We start from the raw sequence: 13415 nt of genomic DNA on the forward strand, positions 1-13415 counted from the left end.
TCGACTTTTTGAAATCAATGTTATCATGATGCCCCAGCCCGGCCTTCCGGAACTGCAACATCAGCCAGGTGTGCCCGCACAAGGGGGAATGTGAAGGCAAAGAGCATGACATTGAAAATGAGAAGGGCAATCCACCCATCTTCAGAAGTCGAGCCAATAAGTAATACTTTAATATCACATGCTACGTGAGCAAGAGATACACTTAACGAAGCTATGAACTCACCGGGAATCACTGTAGATAGTGGTTCCAGTGAAATTCATTGGGCAAAATCATAAGATAATGGTCTAAAACTCAGAGCATTATCATATACTGAAATCAGGGTGCTGATAGTTCCGTTTTTCACTCTGAAATTTCAGTTGAAGTTGCGGTGAAATTTCACTCTGAAAGCCCACTCTCACGAGTCTAAAATATCACAACGAAACAAACAAATTTGTATGCTACAAGAAGTTCTATCCTCTAAATCACTTCGGAGCACCAAATATATAGTGCGACGAATCTAAATATCACAACGAAACAAATAAACATGCATGGTCCTCGCACAGTATACCGTGATTGATCATTTGGATCGTTTCATGTGTTACACATCTCTGCCAGTCGAGGAATCTCCGCCGATCAACACATCTCCACCAGCATGGAAAGCAATGGACGTCATGCCTGTTCCCCCATCGGCCCTGGCTACGAGCTTAGCGTGAGATTTTCGAACACTGAGGATCAGACGCGGTCCCAGCACGAACATCTGCAACATCTGTGCAATTGCCCAAATGCCAAAGTAAATAAGACGTTCCGTGGTGTTCTGCACAGAAATGATGAGACAGTGGTCAGCTGCAGATGCTAGTCACTGGTCGGCGTACCGTGATATTTGGAGATAGTGAGCCCAGTGTGAAGCAAGTCATAGTAACAAAGCTAGCAAATGCGGAACTTCAGTAAAACAAGATAATGACGTCCAAATCACCTATAGAACTCACGCTATAAAGTAAAACGTGTGGCTCTCTATTAATATCGTGAGACAGTCCCCGACCGTCGATCCTGTCGGCGATTGTCGCAGTTCACGGAAGTGCTTTATAACAATCCAGACTGCAAGAAACAAGACGAGGATCTCCCATACAGCAGTGGATATCACACTCTCATAAGTCAGATACATCATGTCCATGTCAATTTCGGTAACGCAGGTATGGAAGCCGGAAAGGACGGCCTCCTCTGGTAAATGTTCGTGAGTCTCTTGTGCTCCAGACTTTCATCAATGATTCAAACGTACGCGATGAAACACCCATGTTTGCAATTACCATCATAACTCCGGAGGCGATCGTGGAGGCTAGCAAGGCCACAACAAGAAAGATGAACAATTTTTTCGATCCCTGATACATGGCATTTATCCGAGCAATCATGATGACTTGAATGATATTTCAGTGAAATCAATGTCAGGAAGAAAACCGCGGGTGGGCTTACCACCTAACATGGCATTAACGATGACAGGGTTCCATGCCTGTATGTACCAAAGGATAGTGCCTGAAACCTCAGATACTTAGTGGTGTAATAAATACCTCAAACACACTCACAGCTGTTGAAGTCGTTACCTTGAAGACACAAGCCGACCGATAATATAACTCACCCCTAATATAGCAGCGTAGTCAGTAGTTGAATGGGAATGAAAATGATAGGCATCAGTGCAGGATACGCACCACATCGATAATAGAGAGCATCACTGCATGCCACCGGTTAGTAGAAGAAGCAAGTGCATGAGAGGACACATACGCAGGATGTTAATGCTGGTTGCGAGAGATGACTTATTAGCTCATTGCAGTGTAGATAGCCTTGAAAACGTACATAGAATATAGTATTCCAATGTAGCGCACCTAGTATATGTTGAAGTCAGCACAAGATGCCAACTGCGCTCGTAGCAATAACGTACACAGATATAAAGAACAGTCATGAAGGACCAACGTTGCCTCTGCCCCAAGTCAACTGCATCATTCTATCTGGTTCTAATACAGGACCTTACTCACCAAGATCAATTCGAACTGTTGAAACATTTTTAGTGAGATGCGCAGGTCATGACACCAACTTACCTCTTGTCCGAACGTTAATGCTTGGATGTTGTATACATATCAATAATCTCTCGGAATGTATTATCTCGCTTACCCCAGTCGTATACCACCGCAGTAGAGCATGCAGCTGCAAACATATTGAGATGTCACCATTGGCATCCAAATTGCTCTCCCAGTCCACTAACCTAGAAAATAGTCGTAAAGACGACAAAAATTGATGATTGGCCACCAAGCAGGATCATCTGAGACTATGGTCATATCAGGATGGAGCTTGTGGGATATGTGCACACTGCAGATAGTATACTACCAACCATAGCTTTTATCGCGATTAGTTTGAGCGAGTGTGCGATGCCCTGTTATCACTCCTGGAGCCACCATTCGGCTGCCAAGCCGTGGTGCAAACAAGGTATCAGCACAGGTAGTAGGTAGTACCCGCGATGCGCGCGGGTTACCATGCAGGTCCCTGATAATATTGACAATGACATGTGGAATTGAGCACAGAGTCTTAATTACAGCTGTTTTAATATATGATGGCAGTGTCATTTTTTTTGTAAACACTGATATGATCCGTTCTAAGTCCTAATTCGTGTAGTTGACAAAAAAAACGACGCCACTGCCATCATTTATTAAAAACAGCTGTAAATAAAACACTCGGTAAAAACCGGCTAAACGTTCTGATACAGCCATTTGAACAGTACCGTACGTACGTACTTATCCTACCTGAGTGGCACCATTTAATTTACTAAATATTCATCGCCCATCTCAGGTTGGGTCCATATCTGACTTCATGCACCTGTGCTTGTGCATTTTTTCTTAGATGCATTCAACTGAAAAAGGTCTATGATAGTTACATAACTTGGCTACCAAACACGCGAGCTTGCAAATCGATGTCATGGGCCTGATGCAGATTGTCTACATGTTGTAAGTTATCATTATACCGTATCAATTTAAAGGCCGAATTGGGGTACTGGAAGTTCCATGAAAGTACAGTCAAAGATATGAATGAAGATGCGTCAAAATCCCTCGTCCTTCGAAATACATGAGACTATAATATCTCTACCGTTCTGACGTTCGACATGTCGCGGACAGCAGTCACGTCCTTGACACGTGCGACAATGTCATGGTCCGATGCGATTCTCTTATATTCCCCACCACGCTGCTGCGCTGATAAAAGTGCGCTAAAAGGCTGTCCGAGGCGAACCATCAACCTCAACGCTCGCGACTGAGACTCCAAATCAACTAGGCCAACTTCTTTAGGGTAGCCCCAACATAAATCAGTTAGTGGAGACCCGGGAACGGTCTGCATATCATCTGAGAAATCAGGCAGCCTGAGGTCATAATGGTTCCAGGGACGGACGAGCAAGAAAGTCTGCCGCGAAGGTCTTGCCTGCGAGAACTGAGTCCGAGTCAGCTTGTCTTCCGTGGTGATTAACAAGTCTTGGAGTCCGTCTGCTTTGATGTCATATGTGAAATATGTCTCCCGATGTAGACCGTGCCTCCTTCTGACTCCTGTGACAAGAAAGGTGATGCAAGGAAGGAGCAGTCTGCGGTTCGCAAAACGAGGAGCGCACAGGTTGTCAAGCTGGGCGTACAATGCCACGGCCAACCCCACAACCGCGGCACTTCGGAGGTTGGAGACCGACACCTGCATCTCATCTTCGGATAGCGATGGTAGTATGCATGGCGGCGCTTCGTATGAGGCAATATCGGCTGGCAAACAGCTATTGAACTCCGACGGTTTTCCGACCCAGTCCAGGGCACTGATGTCACCCGACTGAGCCACGATGGCCTGTAACAGTCGGCCGAGAGCGTGATGCTTCTTCTCGCCATAGATTACAGGTAGGTGAACGCCAAAGATGCCAAACAATGAGTGTGCGATATCTTCCTGTAATGTCGTGATGCGTGTCGACGCTCATTGAAGTTTCTCTCGGACATCTCTCATCCCTGGACGGAAAGCCACGAGGGCCTGGGCGTTTATGCTTGTTGCATCCTCCAACTCATGCATGATAGTAACAGACTCCTTGTGGTTGGTGGAACGGTCATTGAGATATGGGGTCCAATCTGCTTGGTAGAAGAGAATGACTTTGGGAGCCAGGAACTCTTGGAGAGTCCATCCTCGCGTGTTCCAAGCGCTCTTTGCCAGTGCGCCAGACTTCGACGATGACGCAACATCGGATAGGTAGACAATCGTAAACGATGAATGGCGATACCAGATGAACATGGAGTTGATCGAGCGCTGGAGCTCAGCATTGTTATGTTGGTCGATGCAACATGTATCACTCCATGCCCAGTGATACCCTGCATTACGGGAAATTTTACAGAACGTCTGTAGCTTCACCATAGTTCCGACTGGATCCAAATCGTACACGACCTTGTTTTGAATGTCGAGTAGCAGCGGCTCCTTCGTTTCCCATGTATGCGATAACATTACCCAACGGAAGTACATCACCACCACTTCTTTGATGCACTCCAATTGAAGGTGCCCGTGTGTCATCAACGAAGACATAAGTTTCTCGTACTCTGTGCTTTCCATGAAAGCCGTTATCTGTGCCTGTCGATCGCACAAACGCCCAGTAGAGGTGTTGAGTAAATGAAGTGGAGCAGTGTCCAGGTGAGCATGAATCGCTCCTCGAATAGCACGTTCTACTTCACAAGGAGTGACATAATGATATTTCCGACGTAGTTCTGGAGAAAAACGTGATTATGTCCACGTCAACTCATGAAAGACTCGGGACTTACGTCGTATCTGCGTGTCGGGAGCATCTTCCAACTTGGAGAGCATGATACTGAAGGTCACAACTGCTTCATCATAGCGATGTACCCTGTAAAGCGCTTCGTGCTTTAGTTGGTACCCAATATGAGACGAAGGGTTGAGTTTGATCACCTATGCATGACGGTGTCAACCCAATGATAAAGATCCTGCTTATCATCCGCACCTGTTCTGCGTCGGAAAGGGCTTCCGCATATAAGTTGCGTCTCAAATTTTCATTGCTGCGGTGTACAAAAAGGAGGTCGTATGAGGGATCTAGCCCTATCCCTGCAGAATAAAGCTTGAAAGCTCTTGCTTGATCGTTTGCAACAACAGCTTCCTTTCCCTTGGCCACACAGCGTGCAATGCAGTCTTGCTTGAAGGCTAATCGACCTCAAGTCAATATCGATGTTCAAGTTGTTAAAATCGTAAGACACTCACTGGTAGACCATCCGAGACAGCTGGTCCTCTCAGCCTCGTCAATCATACGCATCATGTATTGATACGCTTCGATCGCTTCGATCACTTGATCCGCACGGAGGAACGCGTCACACTGTCGTTGGTGGATGGTTTGCCATAATGAATCCAAGTCCCAACCGAAGAGCTGCAAAGCACATGTCGTCAATTATTGGAAGTGTTGTGACGTTGTTGTGACAGACCACGGTGAATATCTTTAATCTAGGTTCGCACAACGCCGCGCGTAAAGATGAGCCAGTCATATTCATATTCGTAATGAGGACCTCCGTGAATTGTTCGGCAGCTTCGAGGTACCGCCCATTCTCAAAAGCAATGGTTGCAAGTTGTACATGTAGATATGACTGGCAAGTGCATTTCAGTGACACTCTGTAAGCCCTGACATAAGACTCACGTTTACGACGTTGCACGAAAGTGTGTCTAAATGCTGACAAGCAATGGCTAGGTCTTGAACTCGCCGGATTGCCTCTTCGCGATGACCTGCATTGAAAAGCGCAATAGCCTGAAAAGTTGAAGACTGAGACTGAGAATGACTCAAATAGCAAGTAGTATGAATCGTACCTTGATCAACAGTAAAAGATTAATGGTCATCGAATCATGAGTAGCAAATGTGAAAGCGAGATCAAAAGCTTCCATGGCATTCCAAACTTGCCCCTTGCCGCAAAGGGCAATGCCCTTAGAGATGCAGCCCATTAATGAGGGTTGGATATCGATTGACTAGATCACAGAGAAGTCAAATCAACAGTCATGAAGAGCAGAGTGTCTTACGTTGACTGCATCTCGAAGTGCCTGGTCCCAATTAGAATTTCGCGCCATTACAACTGAGCGACTGGCATAAGAATCACACTTGTCGCCATCAGTGTCGATCTCCTGAGTCAAAATCTCTTCAGCAGTATGCAAGTCCCCAATGATGCATGCATTGCGGACTGTCGGGTTCATAGGGAGGTTCTGCATATTAAAACATGTTCACATTTCATAATGAGCAGATGCACCGGAGGAAAACTCACATCGAATGATGAAGGAAACGAGAGGATACTAGAGGCTGCATGAGTTTCCGAAGAATAATGGCTTTTAATGTCGGAATTGTCAGAGTCCTCATTGCGCGGCTGTACCATAGCGCAGAAGAATGACCTGCGAGTAAGAAAGGCACAGTGAAAAAATCATGGGTAAGAGCGTACCTGAGCTTGGATATCATTTTGAGCGATGTCCTTTATTCAGTGTCATTAGCAGTATACGATGCCACGCTAAGAAGAAAACTTACCGTTGTGAAAGGTGTCGACAGAACATTCTGGTTTGAAAGGTCATATAACTTTGTTCAATTGGACTCAGAACGGATATAGAAGCTTACGCCAGCGGCAACGTCAGTGAAGAGTCGCTGTTGCTCTTCCCTTTAGTCTATCCTCCGCATTATAATCTTCGAGTACGTTCTTGATGGACCAGAGCCAAACCTTCCCATCTCCATCTCCACTCATGAGCAGTTCTCCATTGGGAGAAATTACAACACAGCCAATCCAGGTGGTGTGTTCAAGTGCCTGCCCTATCTGTTGGTGTGTTTTTGTGCTCCACAGCCGTACAGTATTGTCACAAGAGGCAGTTGCAATGAAGGAGTTGTCAAAGGAGATGGTGAGCGAGTAAATCCAGGCAGTGTGACCAGCGCAAGGTTGACCAATCTGGTCTGCATTTGATGAGTTCCAAAACTTGACTGTTTGGTCGTATGATGCGGAGACAAGTTGCTGGCCGTCATGGGACCACGCAACACTTCGAACCCGATCTTGGTGAGCGTTGAACTCGAGAAGAACCTCGGCGTCATTAGTGCGCCAAACACGAATGTTATTGTCTTTTGACCCTGAGGCCAACTTCAACCCATCGGGGCTGAATACCACAGTCAACACCATACTGTCATGACGAAGTGTTGCGAGGACAGTGCCAGTTTCTGCATCCCATACAACAATCGTGCAATCAGATGACCCGCTTGCCAGTTTTTTGCCATCGGAAGAGAAGCACAACGAGTTCACATCTCGCGCATGCTTCACCAGCGGATCCAAAGTCTTCTGTTTGTTCTCCACATTCCATAGGATAATATTTTTGTCCTCTCCGCCGCTCGCAATTCTCCTATCATCTGGGGATATAGCGACTGCTCGTACCCAGCCCTTGTGTCCTTCGAATGGCGCTCCTACCAACGCTCCTTTTTGCACATCCCAAATTCGCAGGGTTTTGTCCGATGAACTGGTGACGACCCGTCGACCGTCTTTGAAGAACGCAGCTGCCAACACCGACGATTTGTGTCCTAGCATTATACGGGACTGCGTCAAGTGCTCTTCCGAAAGTTCCACTGACATGTTGTGCTAGTCTAGAGAGAAACAGACAGTCAGTAGCGAACGATGGGTGTGTTTTGTGGAATCTGGAAATGTCTATACCGTAAAGCTAATAGGTGGTGAGTAGCATTGATTTTGTGCCCACAACCCACCTCATGTAGGCGCTTTTCTGGTGTTCCTAGTGGCTCCCCACCATGCTGCTACCTGAGCGTGGATCTCATTTCATTTCATCACTACGCCACTTGCGCACAGCTAAATTTTCGTCATATACAGCATCTCCTTTATTGGTGCGCAGTGAAATCATCCGAGAGAAATTATGTCTGCCATTCCATTTCTGCAATCCTTTCGATCTTTCATGATCAGTTACCACGCCTAAAGAATTACTAGGCTCTAGTGTCTTGACACTTACAAAAGTTCCAAAATCGAGGTGATATGTACTTTGAGACTTCGTGATCTCAACAGCTCCTTTGTGAGTGTGCGCTAGTAATACTGAATATGAATTCAGCTGAATATTGCGAAGACAGGCTGAATGTACCAGAGTGCTGCAAGGATGAGTTGTTTCGGGTGGAAGTAATAATGACCGCGATTGATAAGAACGCACGGGGATGATATCTTCGGATAGAGGGACTGCCAAGGCATGGATGAAAACGCATCAGATGAGTTTTTGTCATTCGAATTACAATATCCTAACGTCCGTCGTGTCATGAAAAGCAGTCAAGTCCCTAGTATGTGTGGTGATATTGTGATCCGACACGATTATCTTGTACTCCCCACTACACTGCCTCGCCGCCATGAAAGTGCACGCCGAAGGTTTATCCGAGGCGAACGATGAAGGTTGCAAGCTCCATTCTCCTGTATCAATCAATCCATCGTCTTCGGTGTATCTGCCGAACGAATACTATTCCGACGGACACTCAGACTCGGCAGACTACTGGCAATCGTCCACGCTCCACGTATACATCTGCGAATCCATGCAGCAAGTCATGAACGCATCTACGAACGGATAAGCAAGAACATCGGCCGAGTGGGCCGTGCCGGCGACAATTGAAGTAACTTGTCTTATACGGTGATCAACAGATCGTCGAGCCGTCACAGTTGTCTTGTGCAGGCCCCGCACATCATCAAAATCCAGCAATACTATTAAACTGTGCTCTCGTAGATCCAGCGTAACGAAAAGTAAGAACATATTGCATATCAAATCATAAACGACGACGGCTTGATTCCCCTAAATTGAACCACACCTACAAAGTGACTGAAAAATTGTGTGATAATAATTTCTTAACTTGTGGATTCCCGCTGAGATTCGATTATTCGGCAATTCATGGACTCACATCAGGAAAGCATCAAACCGCCAGTCAACGGAAATCTGCGTGACCGGTTCCTCAGTTGCTCAACATACCAGTGGCTCGAATGAACTTACGCATTGTCCTAACACACAGAAATACAGGTTAGTTCACACACAGCCCTCGTGAGATGGAGACTTGCCTGTGATGAAATGGGCCTCCTTGGAAGTGAGGTATGCAACGGCGCTGGCAACATCTTCCGGTTGTCCGACTGTACCCGACTGCAGAGGTGTCGATCGTCTGTGCTGCAATTTAGCCAAGGACATGTTATGGTAGTAGACCTCGTCGCACCTTTTGGAAGTAGTCAACCTTGTCGCCTCGCTTTGCAATTTGGGACTTTGATGCGACAACTGTCCGTGATTCAGCCGGGATAGCATAAAACCTACTTTTAGCACTCACCCATGGGTGTCGCTATGATTCCCGGAGCATAGGAATTGACCGTGATTCCGTATTGTCCGAGTTGCAGCGCTTGATGAGGACGTCAGTACTAATGCATGTGCATGAGATAATGACCTTACCAGCCGCTTGCGTTATGGCTCTAACAGCAAATTTACTTGCACTGTAGGACATCAAAGGGGACTGTGGCTTCGTAATAGACGCATGATTTTCAGGTGCCACACTCGACTCAGGGACAGCCTCTTACCTTGTATTCCTACCATGGAGCTGGCACCGATGATGCGGCCGCCACGTCCCTGTTTCACCATCTGGATTGCGGCGTATTTATAGCACAGGAATGCAGAGGTGCCGTTGATTTTCATCATGCGGTCCCAGCCTTCTAGAGTTTCTGCATGAAAAGTGAGTACTATGCTAGGTATGGTTCATGATCGATCCACGTACCACTCAAGAGATCTACCATGCCACTAATTCCAGCATTCGCGATCATCTGCGGTAGTATGCCATGAGTCCAACGATTACGCATTTCGGGTGACTACTCACGACGTCCAAGCTCCCTAGAGCGTCGACTGCGGTATCAATCATGCTCTTCACCTCGTCTTCTTTACTGACATCGCAAGTCACAATGCATGTTCTAGGATGGTAGGAGCTCTCTGATTCTCCGCCTCGCCGAAGTTCGGCTGCGAAGTCTTCCAATACTTCCTTCTTTCCGGGCAGATCATTGAGCGCTAAATCAAAGCCGTCTTGGGCTAATCTGATCGCTATCGCACGGCCGATTCCTTGTGCTGAACCGGTTATGAGGGCGACACCTTTGGATTGAGACATCGAGAATATTGATCGAGCAATCCCAAGATAATCTATGGATGTTAAATACCTTTTGGAATGCTTCAAGTTCTTATCATGGTGTCCAGAAACAGCAGACCAGGATAACGGCACGGCACGAAGGGGATAGAACGCAGTTGCAAGCCTTCAACGTTCAACGCCACTGTCAGTCAGTGGTGTCACATTGGGCCCAGCCCTCATCATAAGGCTTTAGGCTGGCCTATGGTTGGGTAAGGCCCGAGCCTACTGGGGACGGTGACCGGGCTTCCCAAGGAGATACTGGCAGTGGTACCATGTTGGTATGTTTTGATCTATAGTGCTATGACCTACAAGTAATCATTGGGTGATTATCCGAAGGCTCAAATATTGCGGAAGAATAGTAGATAGAATAAAAAAAGACCAGTTAAGGAAGTACTTAACTTGGTAGGTAAACTCATTTGAATTGCAAAAACGATGTCGTGAACTCTAAATCTCCTGGGCGGAAGTTTAAATTTTAAAAGAGCTATCCGCTGACTAACCTACTGAACATGCCCTATGGCACAATCGTTTTGACTCTTGTACAATACTTGCAATTGCCACGGGGTATCGCAACATGAGGTTGACCTGAGGAGACAACCTCAGCTTCGACCTTCAAGTTACAAGTAATGCGCTTATCTGTGAGATTTAGCAAATTTCCCTCTAAAGTGACCAACCACATCACTTCGGGCGCCTACCCAGCACTTTGTCTTGGTTCAACTAGACTACTTTCGTGCAGCTCTTCCCGACAGCCCTTTGACAGGGCTTTCCCTGCAAGGAAAATCCCTGAACTCGTTATCAATTTATAGTCCGCACTTGTTCGGTTTCCCTTGGTTTATATCATCCCAGCAGACTCAGGGGCCACTCCCACTTTATCGTCAGAAGGAAGTTCTAGGACTGTCAAACCCTGATCCAGAAGTATGGAATGTCTGGAGCAGAAACTATGCGTCGAGTCTCAATTATTTGGGTTGATTACTGACTGACTTTACGCAGCATTTAGAACTCTTGCTTAACTTGAAAGCCTTGGAATGAGGAAGGAAGGGCCTCCGGTCTACTTCCAGATATCAGTCTAGGAACACCGGCTCCTGGGTCTTTGACGTGCGGACTTGCAAAACACGAACGTGCTGCGACATATCAGCAGGAACTCGTGATACTCAGACTTGTTTACTTGTGAGCGTAGACGGCCAAATATAAATTCATTCATTCATTTGAATCAAACAGGAGTAACTCTAGTCCGTCATGTTCGGCGTTACCTCTTGAAGATACATTTGTTTCTTCTTTTAATGCATTGTGTTCGGAAGATGTCTGACTCGCTAAGATAGAACGACGCCTCCGTCGACAGAAATCTGCAGTGTAGTGAATACCTTGAAAGTTAGGTGACCGGCACTGTACACTTACGCATTGCCCTGTCGCAGCGTTGAACAAGCTGCAGGGAATGAACGACAAAATAAGAGCTCACCTGTAATGAAATGCGCCTCTTTTGACGCCAAATAACTGACAATGCTTGCGATATCCTCTGGTTGACCATTATGTTTGATCGGCCGGTTTCCAATTAGCTGCGCGACGTGAGCCGACGGTACAGATACACGCGAGCATGAAGGGAACACAAACAGACCTGGGTAAGGTAATTCGTCGAATCTTCGTCTGCCAGGCTGACATTTCCCGATTGGTCAGAAATACTATCCACTAAGTTCACGAAAGTGATCAGCTTCGAGCTACATACCATGTTCACATGGAACGTACGTATCTGGGTTTGTATGACACCCGGCGCATAGGCGTTGACTGTGATATTATGTTTTCCAAGCTCAAGAGCTTGGCCAGATTTAGTGATCATTCACACTCAAAGATGTTTCTGCTCACCAGCCGTCTGCGTCAATCCGCGGACAGCGAACTTGCTAGCGCAGTATGCAGCAGCTGATGGAAATCCTGTAGACAGCACTCATATCAGCCCTTCGAGCTCGACTCAACACGGAATAGCAGTCACCAATCTTTCCGGCAATGGAACTTGCGCCAATAATCCTGCCACCGCGACCCTGAGATATCATCTGTACTGCGGCATGTTTATAACACAGGAAAACTCCGCGGGCGTTAACGGTGAATGTGCGCTCCCAGTCTTCAACAGTGGCTACACCATATCATGAGATTGCAGCGCATACTCGAACAGAACCTCTAAGCTTACTTTCCAAGACAGTATTAGCTCCTGGAATGCCAGCGTTGGCGACCATCTATAAAAAAATCATAAGCAAGCTTCCAGGAACGGAAGCTCAGGGTCCTACCACATCCAATCCACTCAACTCTTTTACGGTGTCAGTGATCATGTTCTTCACTTCCTCTTCGATTGTCACATCCGCAATCACGATACACGCTTTGCGTCCCAATGCCTCGACTTCACTAGCAACAGCAGCCAGCTGCTCACTTTTCATAGGAAGGTCGTTCAAGGCAATGTCGAAGCCATCCCTCGCAAGCCGCAGAGCGATACTGCGACCAATGCCCTGAGCAGATCCTGTGATGAGCGCGATCCCTTTGTGAGGCGACATGGTCATGGTAGAAGGTTATGAGTTTGCTACATCGAAAAAAGTGGTACCATCAGATTATATATCACAGGAATCCTAGCTCCTTTCATATCGCTTGGAGGGTGTAAGACACTAACTACTCTTGGAATATCTCTCGCCGTAGAAGCCAATTGCGGCGACAAATCACGACAATGATCACGGCATCAGTTCATAGGGGCTTGAATGGTCGGCATTGTTGAGTGTGCTTCTGAGTCGATGCGGTAACCTGTATGCTACCAGTGATTTCAAGCTGTTCCAGGTTGTAAGTCACGACCAAACGTTTGGTCAGAGACTCCGACGGTGACGGATGAGGCTTCGATAAAGGTGAACATTGTCTGAAAAGTTTTAGTCACCGAGAATATGTAGCTATTGTTATTCCTACCTCAACAGGCCAGTTGCTATTGCGTCCATTACGGCCAGTCACACAAATCTGCACGAATCATAGTTTCTGTTATGCCTGCTTCGAAAATAGGCCAGTTGCTGTTGTGTCCGTTACGACCAGTCACCAAACCCTGCGAGAATTGTAGTTTTTGTTATTCCAGCTTCGAAAATAGGCCGAACCGTCGCTGTTGTGCACCCACAATCAACGTTCAACGTGTGTAGAGTCTGCCAGAATGATAAGGAACTACTCACGTAATTCCACTAACAGACAAATCCAGTAGCTCCCCTCGCGATGGGTCCGAACGACCGAATCGCTGAACATGAT

At 46.7% G+C, this 13415-nt stretch overlaps 3 protein-coding genes across 3 annotated transcripts; all 3 read right to left on the reverse strand.

The window, feature by feature from the left end:
• Positions 1-578: 578 nt before the first annotated feature.
• F5147DRAFT_768429 (uncharacterized protein) lies at positions 579-7608 on the reverse strand (the record flags this gene model as incomplete). The annotated part of the gene is made up of 27 exons (XM_041440972.1): positions 579-794; positions 853-904; positions 967-1198; positions 1257-1391; positions 1448-1484; positions 1681-1703; positions 1754-1767; positions 1826-1854; positions 1911-1949; positions 2005-2019; positions 2068-2087; positions 2141-2173; positions 2232-2316; positions 3116-3931; positions 3980-4731; positions 4786-4930; positions 4983-5179; positions 5237-5399; positions 5455-5613; positions 5664-5771; positions 5831-5986; positions 6038-6217; positions 6277-6375; positions 6448-6477; positions 6531-6557; positions 6618-6644; positions 6694-7608. The coding sequence occupies 27 exons, from the start codon at positions 7606-7608 to the stop codon at positions 579-581; spliced, it is 4704 nt and encodes a 1567-aa protein (XP_041297934.1).
• Positions 7609-9037: 1429 nt separating this feature from the next.
• On the reverse strand, positions 9038-10145 carry F5147DRAFT_768430 (uncharacterized protein; the record flags this gene model as incomplete). The annotated part of the gene is made up of 7 exons (XM_041440973.1): positions 9038-9148; positions 9219-9277; positions 9327-9395; positions 9446-9512; positions 9584-9711; positions 9765-9810; positions 9864-10145. 7 exons carry the CDS (start codon positions 10143-10145, stop codon positions 9038-9040), a joined length of 762 nt encoding a protein of 253 aa, XP_041297935.1.
• A 1195-nt stretch (positions 10146-11340) lies between these two features.
• F5147DRAFT_299514 (uncharacterized protein) lies at positions 11341-12789 on the reverse strand. Its single transcript, XM_041429101.1, has 9 exons — positions 12434-12789; positions 12337-12382; positions 12142-12282; positions 12018-12083; positions 11901-11969; positions 11773-11843; positions 11617-11713; positions 11556-11563; positions 11341-11503 (listed from the first exon to the last, which is right to left on the reverse strand). The coding sequence occupies exons 1-9, from the start codon at positions 12698-12700 to the stop codon at positions 11471-11473; spliced, it is 798 nt and encodes a 265-aa protein (XP_041297936.1). The 5' UTR covers positions 12701-12789; the 3' UTR covers positions 11341-11470.
• Between the last annotated feature and the right edge of the window lie 626 nt (positions 12790-13415).

Source organism: Suillus discolor, assembly GCF_016758755.1.
Source record: "Suillus discolor strain FC423 chromosome Unknown F5147scaffold_5, whole genome shotgun sequence".
Taxonomy (NCBI): domain Eukaryota; kingdom Fungi; phylum Basidiomycota; class Agaricomycetes; order Boletales; family Suillaceae; genus Suillus; species Suillus discolor.

Bases quoted from the DNA above. Each gene is read 5' to 3' on its own strand.
- F5147DRAFT_299514 (XM_041429101.1), bottom strand. From the start codon at position 12,700: ATGACCATGTCGCCTCACAAAGGGATCGCGCTCATCACAGGATCTGCT. The intron at 11,970-12,017 runs GTGAGCAGAAAC...AATCTGGCCAAG, and splicing joins CGGATTGACGCAGACGGCTG to CTCTTGAGCTTGGAAAACAT. The intron at 11,844-11,900 runs GTACGTTCCATG...TCGTGAACTTAG, and splicing joins TGTCATACAAACCCAGATAC to TGGATAGTATTTCTGACCAA.